The sequence below is a fragment of the Rhea americana genome, unplaced genomic scaffold (assembly GCF_003343005.1).
Source record: "Rhea americana isolate MKP2758 unplaced genomic scaffold, rheAme1 scaffold_36, whole genome shotgun sequence".
Taxonomy (NCBI): Eukaryota; Metazoa; Chordata; class Aves; order Rheiformes; family Rheidae; genus Rhea; species Rhea americana.
Window position 1 is genome coordinate 1,662,195 of NW_028186490.1, and position 11,407 is coordinate 1,673,601.

An 11,407-nucleotide genomic window follows, 5' to 3' on the forward strand; every position below is an offset into this window, starting at 1 on the left:
ATGGAATATCCAACAAAACTGTGCTTGTGAGTGATTATATTTTTTTAATGCTTAATCACATTCTCTCTCAGTGCAATAAAATCGCTGAGCAAACAGTAGCTGGTTTCTTGTTGTGACTGAAGCATGTTTTAAAGTTTTTGATTTCACTGGCTTAGCTCAGAGATAAAAGGCTGGCAACTCCTCCCCACCAAGCAACAAGTAGTATCAAGAAGTGTCCCTAGAGAGTTCAGTGACCCACAACTGATACACTCTGCTACTTCTAGCCACATAGATAATAAAGATAAACAGTAGGCAGCTAGGAAAAGAACAGGAACAAAATTTTAAAATAAACAAAGAAACCTGAGTAGCTGAATTATACCTAAAGGAAATGAGATCACCATTTGCTTCAGATTCCAACCACAAACAACTGACAAGTAATCGAGAGTCATTAAAGTGCAAGAATTTTTATGAATCACATTCGATTTAAAATCAGCTACTCTGGAAATTCCTGGGACTCACACAAGCTCTAGTTTGAGAGAATAAGATTAAAGTCAAAAGTCGTACATTTTTTACATTATGAATGGTGATAATTAAACATTTAAAATCTATTGTTTTACATTTAAAATCTATTGTTTTTTCATCATACCTGTCATTATTTCAAGAGCTAAATGTAAACTGATTTAAAAAATAAACTTGGCTAGTAACAAAGAGAGAATAGAAAATGTTTTACTGCAAAAAGTGCCCAAGTTTGTGAACCTAGAGTCAGAACATTCTAAAACAACTTTATACTGGAACAATTTCTTTAAAACTTGTGTCGAGTTTTACGACTACCTTGAGATCCTTTCCACCATAATCCAAAATTTATTGTGCTCTAATAATGTTTGATTTTGAAACACTATTCCAATATGCTAAGCAGTTGTAAAAATAGCTACTTGACAAATTTTTTATATTCCTATACCCATAACTGGTGCTACATAATTCAGTGACAAGTTATTGTCTTTTCAAAAAAAAAAAAAAAACCAAACTATTAGCATTACAGAGATGACAAATCATGTCAAAAGGATCTAGATGCTTTCTTGGCTTTCATACCCTTAATTACTAACTAAATATTGGATGTGAGGCTTAATCTGGCTGTTTTAAATGAGATGACAGAGGTTCAGGTAAACATATCTGTTCATATGCAAACTTAGATCTCTCCATTCCTGATGCACCATGAATACAGAGGATTCCTGCATGATTCTTCTATTTTGTGGCAAACTTTGTGGGCAAAACACACATTTTACTAGACAGAGGGCTAATTCTGGCATTAATTACACATGATAGAAATGGGAAGGTGCCCCACACAACCACCAGTCTTAAGCTGATACAAAGCTTGAGGCATATCTGAGCCTGAAATTGCCCTGAAAAGAAAGGACTGCTGCACAGAGCCCCATCATCTTCACAGGGTTTTAAAGAAATGTCTGCTCATGGAGCTGAGATTTCAGAATCAGATTATCAGAATTAGATATCTAAGAACAACTATAACTTTAAGGATGTGGAGATTCCTATTAAGCTAGTGAGTGTCCCTGACTGAGAAAATCAGTGTGGAATATCAGCGTACCACAGTGAGGGAAATTTTTCAGGATAGAACTGCACTTCTATGGCAGTTCCTTTTACTAATATTTACATGGTTATTTTAACTTCCCATGAGAGCCCCTTTTGGGCTTTAGTGATGAATGACATGAACGAATGTGTGATTGATGGTATTTCTCCCTGGTTTTCATATTTTATCACTGGCTGTGAAAAACAATACCAGAACTAGTAACATCTCCAGTCCTGCAATCCCCCTGAGACAATGTGGACCTCACAATCTCTTTCAGCTCACCACTAGGAGATAAAAAGCCTGTATTTCTTTAAAAGGGTCAGTGTCCTCATCTGGCTGGAATGTTATCTTTTCTAAATTGGCTAAGTCAGGCTGGCAGACCAGTTACAAACATTCAAGTTATTTCAACTATAAATTGAAAGAATCAGCAAGATTTTTATCAGCACCTGAAAACTAAACCACAATAAACCAAAATCTGCCCAACTGTGAGTCTGATCCTATCAGCTCTTTGGGGCTGGATCCATTGCATCTGGCCTCTACTGAAAAGTTCATTAAAACATTATAGGAATGCATAGGCTTGGATCATATCAGCAGCTCATAACAGGCATATGCATTCTCTTAACTCTGTGCATGGACTTTCTATTTTGTCTCTTCACAGACAAGAGAAATATGTAAAGCCCTATTATCAACAGCTCTTACTCTGCAAATGAGAGAACAACTTTAAAGAACTGCATTTTCTTGTTGAGATGCTAGACTCCTACTAAGATGCTAAAGTGTCTTCTACAAGATCACCCATGCCACTTCCTGTAGCACTTCAGTTTTCTTGAAAACAAAGGTTTTTCTCCATCCTGCCCACACCTCTTCCACATTTAGATATGAGACTAAAGTGACAAAACCACAGACATGTATAATGAAAATGAACTAGATAGTGGAGAGTGTAATTTGGCAGTTGAAATATAAAATTTGTTCATGGGTCTGTAACCTAAATGTTCTTCTGTTTCCCTCTTAAAGCATATGGCTTCTCATTAACCAGCATTTACTAGGCTCATACGTTTTACTCAGAGGCTTTCCAGTCTGCTCAGCTGTTCCTAAACAATTCAGGTCTGGGGTTATGAAGGCCTTCCTTTGTCCTATAATGATCTTATTCTAGAGAGATAACACGGCTTGTAACAGGGCCCTTCTCAACTCTTAAGACATGTAGTAATGAACAGACCTGACTCTGAAGCTAAAGGAAGTCCTTTGGTGGCAGAACTGGTTCTGTTCCACCCCTCACGCTTCCTTGGTCTGTGCATTTCCCGTCTGTGCAGACAGGTCCAGCTATGAGGTCTGTTGGAGGTCTGGCCAGAACTACCAGATCGTAGATTCTCCAATGCTCTGCCTTAGGATAGGGCACATAACAAGTTCAAGGGCTTATTCCAGTTGCAGCTTTGATTCAGATCTCATCGTGCCAGCTATCAGCCAGGTAATCGTTCAGCAAAATCAGATACTAGAAATTATTTCATCCATTCTGCTTCCCTGATACTCACTTAGTGCTGATGGAGATCATGCTGTCCTGTTTACCCTGAGACTGCCTGAGTTTCAGTGCAGTCATTCAACTATCATGTAATTTTCATGGAATTTATTCCTTAGAATAAATTTACTTGAAAGCCACTCCTCTGAAGTAGAGAATTGTAAGCAAAGTTTTAAAGTAAAGACAGAGGGGATTCTACCTTGATATTACCTGCCATACTTCTTGGAGGATCTATTTGTTTATGATGTGATATATTCAGTTGCTACAGAGACAGAGCAAAATGACTTTATTGAATTTTAAAAAGATTTGCTCCTTACCTATCTTCACTTTTGGACTTCCAGTTTAATCTATTTCATTTGCCATTCAGTGAACGTGAATTCAACACAATTTCAGTGGAGATGAAGTCCATTCTGACAGGAGCCTGAAAAGTTGAAAATATAACAAAAAGGAATAGAGAGCATAAGCAACTACTGCCCAAATAAGGGTATGGCTGTCCCTCAGACCTGACACAAACAGAATGTGGGGAGGGAAGAAGAAACCTAAGATATATTCCTATCACCAGAGTTAGGTGTCCAACGTAGAAGGGAGGTCTCCTTAAGCCCAGTTATTGCCCAGTTATGAAAAACATTCCTCCATTCCTCCAGAGGGAAATGCAGGTACATTCCTGCTCTGAACTGGCCTCAGCTTAGTCCTTATCTTTACCCTTAGCTGCAGTACCTGAAGCTAAGCATTAAAAATATCCCCACAAATGTTATGTGCTGATGTTCTGCTACAATGTCAAAGCATAATGTGAAAAATCACATTTGACTGGGCTTAGAAAACCAAATATACTTTGCTGGGCCTGCATTCTTAGGTAGTGTGTGTCAGCTGACATCCATGCCCATGTCCACATCTTAGGTAATGACTCCACTTTGCATATTCCTTTGGAAGACAGAAAACATTATTACGGGAAAACCATGAGCAATTTCTCAGGAGCAGAACTGTGCTTCAGAGTGAGGGAGATTTCAGTGGCTTTGAAGAGTAAGAGTTTAGCCCGTGCGTGAGTCCGATGCTGTAATAGATTCCATCTGGCGGCCGGTCTCTGCCCTCCAAAAATGCATTCTGGGCTTCTAGCACGCAAGTCTGGCCCATTGCTCTCTCCTAATGGGCTGTGCTTCACCCAAGAAATGATCTTCCTAGTGTATGGGAAAAGTTCTGCTCTAATCCACATCTATGAATCCATTTAACCCTTAGACAATAAGTCTTGTTTTTCTTTCACTACAGATAGTGTAAATATGAATAAAATACAACATCACTTGTTCATGTCTCTAGGCATGTTTTAGTATTATCTTTTTTTTTCCCCAGACATCACTCACGTTTGTCTTTCGATTTTTAAATACGTCTTACGAAATTGCTGCCTATCTCGGTAGATGAAGCAAAGGAACTCATTAAGGAGATCTAACTTCAAGCTCTGCATAGCTTGAAGCGACAAAAATGTTTGTTTGCCCCGGCCACACTCTCCTCCCTGCCCCCGCCCCGCTCCGAAACTCAAAAGCATCATTTAAAATTTCCCCCTTGAGTCACCCCCAGTTTTTGTTTGCGCCGAGCGGAGCGCCCAGGCGTTTGCGGTTCGCGGCGCGGGAAGACGGGCGGCGCCGCCGAGCGGGCCCGCCGAGCCGAGCCGAGCCGAGCCGAGCCGAGCCGGGGGCGCCCCGCTCCGCCCCCGCCCCGCTCCGCTCCGCCCCGGCCCGGCCCCGTTCTGCCCCGGCCCGGCCTTTATAGCTCCCGGGCGCCGCTGCCGCCGCAGCAGCTGCCGCCCGGCCCCGCGCTGTGCCGCGTCGAGCCGCCCCGCCGGTAAGTGCCGCCCTTGTGCCGGGCGTCGGTCCGCTGGAGTAACGGCGTCCACTGGCCGCACCTTAAATTAAAGCGAGTCCCGGGCGCATGCAACTGATGTGTTAGAGTGCCCAGCGCTGTTCTGTGTTCCAGATTTTAGCAGCATACTCTAATTTTGACAAGAAGTCAGCTGTACTGCTATTTGTGATGCTAAGGGTTGGGCCCGAGAAAGTAATTATAGTAATGAGTGACAAATTATTTGTAAGCTTGCAAAATATATAAAAGGAATTATGCTAACATGATTAGAGGTTAAGAGAACAATGCATCTACTGCAATATAAGCTTAATGTGAAAAGTGTGCATGTCTGAGTATCTGAGGCATGATTTGCTTGTTTGCATTATGAAATCTGCATTGCTTATAAGCAAAAGGTGTATCTAGGCCAGGATTTTGGTTTGGATCAGGTCTGCATTTTTTAAACGAATCTACTGATCCTCTCCATTTCCCATGCTTTGGGTCATACCATGGAATAGGCTTAAACTGTATTTCTTTTAAGCAAGATAAACTGACAGATGCATTTCAGGTATCAGGGGGCACTCAGTCCATGGGACAAATCCTGAAGCATGTAGTGTAGAGCAGGTTGTCAGTGCCAGTTCTGTTCTGCATGCCCTCTCTGAATTATTGCATTGTATTACTTGCTAATGTAAGTATAACCACAGTTCCTAGGCATCTTCAGTTTCTCTTGTCTTTGAAACTGAGGATACTTTTTTATAATCCCAAGAAAAAATAAATTCCCATGACTTACACTGCAAATCCCTTTCTAAAAAGGGGGAGGTAAATTAGTGCTTTATAGCTTTCTCTCCATCACTTTTACAGGTTAATTTAACTGTTGCTTTTGTGAAGATTGCTATGCATGCTTGGCTACAAGAGGCAGCTGCATATAAAGAAATTAAACAGTATGCTGTTGGCCTTAATACTATAAACAAGTGATGTAACCTCAAGGCCAGATTTTCAAGAGTCTGCAGTGGTCAGAGGCACTAAATGAGGTGGCTGGGCCTATGCAAATGCCCAGCATCAACAAGCTCGAGTCGGCAACTATGGAGGTGCTAGGAAGAGAAGGAGCTTCCCTTTTGGATCCTTCTGCCCTAAAAGCACAGCGACTAAAGAAATCTGCTGACTTCTAGGCTAACTGTGTTGGTCTACACTGCAGTAACTGCTAGCATTTGGATTCTTCCAGTTTCCCTGTCTCCATTTGAACAATACAAAATTTGATTGTGTTTATATATGTACAAAACTGGAAATAACAATCAGGTAGTCCACACTGAGTGAATTCTTAATTTTTCAGTCAGTTGAATTGTGCAACATGTCCTGAAACCAAATGAGCACAGCAGAAACAAGAGCAAGCTGATGTTCCAAGCTACAACATAATACTAAATGCCTCTTACTTTCAGAACCAAAATAAAACAGATAGAAGAGGAACAAAGTGAGAAGTTACTTAACATAATGAAGTTACTCATCATCTGCACAGCAACTCTGGCCACACTTGTCACACGACTAGATGCTGTAAGTTTTGAAATAAATGGGGCTATCTACTTGGAACCACTTCTGTTTTTCTCCCTATTTTTTGCCTATAGTTCTGCTTTGGATAACAAATTAACTTTCTGCCATCAATCTGCTTTTTGCTGCATCTGCATCAGTGTATAACTGCATATATACTTCTATGAAACATTTTGACCCCTCTGGTTTTGCTTCTGCATTTCTGCTCTATATTAAGTTCAAGCTCAAATGGGAGGATGTAATGCAGTAGCCTTTATATATTTCCTACTGCAGTTCACATCTGGACACTAAGTACCAGGAACTCAGTGGGGTTTTTATGGAGGCTGAAAACCTGATGCACTGGCCCAGTTTGGTTTTGGACTTTTGTTTTTAGGGTTGTTTGTTATGCTCAGATAGACTTCTACCTCCTATTTACAAGGATACTCTGCAGAGCAGGTTCAGCTGGTAACCATATAAACATAATTTTAAACTGTTGAATAGGAAAGTATGCAACAGGGAATAGAGCTTGGGCTCATAATATCAGGCATTGCAGTGTTGTACAAAAATTAGCAGATAATATAACCACATAAAATAAACTGCTTCCTTAAGTAACTTTTATGCCTTTTTTTTCTTCAGGCTTACAGTAAGAAGCACTACAAGCTACCACATAAATATGGATCAGAATACAAGGGTAAGTATCTGCTAGTTCTACTTCAATCTAAAACCAGTTTGTTAACCTGCAGTTAGCACACTCATACAAGAGGGAAGACTCTTAATGATACTTATTTTGCAGCTACATTTTATAATACTCTCTTTAAAGTTTTAACTCTGATTACTGGTGTCTCTCACTTGCAGATTGCAATTGTTTAAATGGAGGAACCTGCATTACCTACTACCTCTTCAGCCGAATTAATCGGTGTCTATGCCCAGAAGGGTACAGTGGAATTCACTGTGAAATTGGTAGAGTATCTTTTCCTACTTAATACTAACATACTTTATTGAAAAAGATATCAAAGATGAAAAGCATATCAGGTATATGAAATGACAATTGAAAGTACTACAGATAAAAGTAAAACTGGATATTCTTTAGCACTCTATACTGATAGATTAGGCGAAAGAAATAGGTTATTGGAGCTAAGTCATGATCTCTGAAATCTTCTTGTCCCTATCTCTTCACTAACGTTTCAGTTTGTAAAATACAATGAATTTGTTTGGGTGTATCCAGAGGTGCATGAAGAACTGATTAAATAGTGATGTATACTGAAATTGTTAAACAAACAATACCTATGCTTTAAAACATAATTGTTGCAGAATACTCACATAAATTTAATAAGAATATATAAAATAACTAGTCCAGATCCTGCATTACACTTGGAAACAAATGATGCACATGGATCCATATAGTTAGTTCTTTCAGAACAACTATATAATCAACTATATCATGCTAACTTAAGTTTATTTTGCAGACACTGACAGCAAATGTTATATGGAGAATGGTGAGGACTACAGAGGAACTGCAACAGAAAAGGAATGTCTGCCATGGGATCTCCCCTCCGTCATCAGGAGGGATAGATACCACGCTGACTTGGAGAGTGCCTTGCAGCTTGGACTGGGCAAACACAATTACTGCAGGTAAGATAATGTATCACTTTTCCTGTGGTCATTTTTTTTTTCACATTTTCAGAAGTGCCTCTAGTGATGGTACATGATTAAAGTAGTACTACAGATTTTCCAGAGATGAATCTCAAATTTTCTGAAATATTTGAAACTTCGCTCTCAGTGTCCACAGTTCTTGTTCTTCACTGAAGCCAATGGTACTGCAAAATTCCCAGGATGCCATAGTAATGGTCCTACAAGAAATACTAGCTATACAAAATGAACTGCCAGTTCTGTGATCAAACGTGTTGTCTTGTAGATTAATTTCTTTGGCATATCTTGCAATCTTTATCCTTTTCAGAACAGTTAGAACTTTAAGATACTAGTATTTACAAACACTGTTTATAGTGGAGGAGAAAAAATGCTTCCTTTATCTTCCAGAAACCCCAATGGAAGGAGCAGGCCCTGGTGTTACACCAAAAAGAGGTTCAGCATTCAAGAAACACCTTGCAATATACAGAAGTGTCGTGCAGAAAGTGGTAAGTTACTTAGTTTTCAAGAAAACTGATTTCAGACCATGGTTGGTATTGCCTATTGTAAGCACATCTCAAATTTTTTTCCTTTCACAGAGCCCACCTGTGGTCAAAGGAGCTTCAGCAAGTACTTCAAGATTGTTAGTGGAAGCCAGGCAGAGGTTGAGTCTCAGCCTTGGATAGCTGGCATCTTCCAAAACATAAAGGGCACTGACCACTTTTTGTGTGGTGGCAGCCTCATTGACCCTTGCTGGGTGCTTACAGCAGCACACTGTTTCCATGCTCAGTAAGTTCTAGTACTTCATAGCTCTGCATTGGCCCTATTATCAGCTTCTGTCAACTGATTTCTTTGATAATGCTCACTGCGCTAAGCTAAACAGTCTTTATCCTACTGGGACTATCTTTTGATTCTTCAAACATGAAGAATAGCTGTGATCATTAAGCTTTTGAGAGCCTAACTTTAGCAAAATGAGCTAGGAAAAAAATGCAAACACTTTGTATAGATATTTTAATTTTGTGAAATTGGAACCAGGGTTTCATTCTCTTAACTACTCAAATTTAAAAGCTGTATTGAAAGGTGATGAGCTGTTAAGAAAAACACATCTAGTAATATCTTGTGGAAAACTAACTCTCCTAGACTTCTGGAGAAAAACATCGTTGCTGATGCCTGGCACTAGCAGCAGCCAGGTAGATCTGCAGCTCAAAATATCTGAACATCTTGTTCCCTTTTTTTTTTTTAATGGCAAATCAGGAGTCTAGAACACTGGATCATCTTTCAAAGCTCTAAATAGCTAATTTTTGCTTTTTCTTGTGAGTATTGAGCACAAAACAGAAGTCAAAGGTCCTTGACCTTGCTCTTGAAAAATCAAGTCTTCATGAATCTCTCATCTTTCACTCAGGTTAAAAGACAAATTGGCCTACAAAGTCTTCCTTGGAAAGTCCATACTGAATGCTACTGATAATAAAGAGCAAGTGTTCATGGTGGATGACATCATCTCTCATCCTGACTTTACAGATGAAACTGGTGGCAATGAGAATGATATTGGTAAGTGTCACCTTAATCATGTAACCTTCATAACTATCCTCAGGGCTTTAAGGCTGTTAAGGTACATGTTAAGGTATACTTCCACTAGAGTAACTAGAACCAAAGAGAAGATGAAGGGAACAGGAGCCAGCTGCTTCTGAGACCTAAGTTTATAGTGAGCAATACTTTTTCCACTTAAGTACAGGTGGTTTGTGGCACATCTCAGATGCAAAGTTCCATGCATTACCTGGTGCAGTCAGCTATAAGCCTGTCTTACTGCTGGACCTGCACAAGACACAGCTCTTGAATAAGCACTGGTGGCAGCACCCCATTCTTACCATCCTCCCAAGTGGAGGGGGCTGGCTATCAGCAGGAAGGCATGTGTACCAGCTCTGGGCATTCAGAATGGGGCAGGAATTCCTGTTGGCTCTGTCAGAAGCTCAGTATGCCCAGAACTCTGCTGTGGGGCAGAGATGTCACGACTATCTCTGCAGAGTACACACTGTGTATGTATAGTAAATCAAGACACAGTATGTGCACCATAGGTTTCCCCATATGTTAGGGGAATGACCTACCATATACATGAGGTTAAGGTTACCTTGAATTAATCCTTTAAATATAGCTTGCACAAGCCCTTCCCTAAACCCATAAAATCATAGAGAGAGGGGTTTTATAACTTAAATAGATTTGTCACTTTTGCACATATTTTACCACCCCTTCCACATCCCTGCCATCTAGGTGGAGAAAAAGACTCAAATAGTTCCTTAAGCCTGACTGGTGAGTGGTATAGTAGAAACTGCCCTCCCTTTAGCAGGGCACTAGCGGCTACCCTTCACAGCCAGTCAGGAAATTGAGGTCTTGGAATGGTAAGAGGTGGTTGAAAATCTCTTTTGAGAGAAATCTTCTCCTAGTTGTTTCCCCTTGCTATCCCTCCAGGAAGGAAGTTCAAGTTCCAGTGTTTGCCCACTTCAGTATTGGGGGGGGGGAGGAAATTAGCTTTCACAGTAATAATGACTAGTGTCATTCGTTAAATGATGAGGGAAACCAGATGTAACTGAACTAGACATCATGATCACTGTATGACAAGCTTCCATTTTCAAGGAACTCAAGAGGGAAAAACTTGCTTTACAAATCTAACTGTAATCTGCTCTGACCTTTTTTTTCCTTAGCTTTGATAAGAATAAAGACAGCTTCTGGACAGTGTGCAGTAGAAACCAAATATGTCAGAACAGTCTGCTTGCCAGAGAAGAACCTTCACCTACCAGATGATACCCAGTGTGAAATCTCTGGTTATGGAAAACAGGATTTTTGTAAGTGAATAATTTCTCTTACCAAAGCTGTACTCAAGTAACCTGGAAACCTCTTATATTTGAAATACAACAAGGAAAACTCTTAAGCATTACTCTGTCTAGTATATAAAGCCTCTATCTTAGAGGTGAAAAACTTGACCAAAGCTGTGTCAGATCAGATCTTTACAGATTTCAGTAAAAGTGTGGGGGGTCCTTTTTCTTTTTTCTTTTTTCTTTTTTTTTCCCTTTGAAAGATTAAAAATCAAGTGTACCTCAGGAATGGCATACTGAAGCCATATGGTTCATAACATGTAATAAGCATAGCACATTGCTCTAAAAGTGTCCAGTTTTACCTCTAAAAGTAAGAAATAAGTCTTCATACTAGTGTACTAATGTAATGCCTTATGTTCTGTGGTCTTCCTCCCCTCAAATGCATCAAGATGACCTTACAACACTTAGTATTGCTTATAGCAGCTCTTAAAAGTCACAGCTGCATTTGTGACTGTGAATACCAATAACAACCAAACTCCTCCCTTCTCCTCCCTTCCC

General features: G+C 40.0%; 1 protein-coding gene and 1 long non-coding RNA gene across 3 annotated transcripts in view; one reads left to right on the plus strand and one right to left on the minus strand.

Annotated features, from left to right (window-relative positions):
* The window catches only part of LOC146591768 (uncharacterized), a 126,942-nt gene that overhangs the window by 58,507 nt on the left and 57,028 nt on the right, over positions 1–11,407 (minus strand). The window lies entirely within an intron of this gene.
* Positions 4,873–11,407, plus strand: part of PLAU (plasminogen activator, urokinase) — an 8,442-nt gene continuing 1,907 nt past the window's right edge. Inside the window, exons 1-9 of one of the 2 annotated variants that reach the window (XM_085312265.1) lie at positions 4,873–4,904; positions 6,332–6,443; positions 7,053–7,107; positions 7,272–7,376; positions 7,883–8,048; positions 8,454–8,551; positions 8,642–8,831; positions 9,445–9,590; positions 10,739–10,879. In XM_085312265.1, coding sequence (XP_085168391.1) covers positions 6,384–6,443; positions 7,053–7,107; positions 7,272–7,376; positions 7,883–8,048; positions 8,454–8,551; positions 8,642–8,831; positions 9,445–9,590; positions 10,739–10,879 — 961 coding nt within the window. In that variant the 5' untranslated portion in view covers positions 4,873–4,904; positions 6,332–6,383. Of the gene's footprint in view, positions 4,905–6,111; positions 6,444–7,052; positions 7,108–7,271; positions 7,377–7,882; positions 8,049–8,453; positions 8,552–8,641; positions 8,832–9,444; positions 9,591–10,738; positions 10,880–11,407 lie in introns of those variants that run through there. The other variant, XM_085312264.1, reaches the window with a different exon arrangement.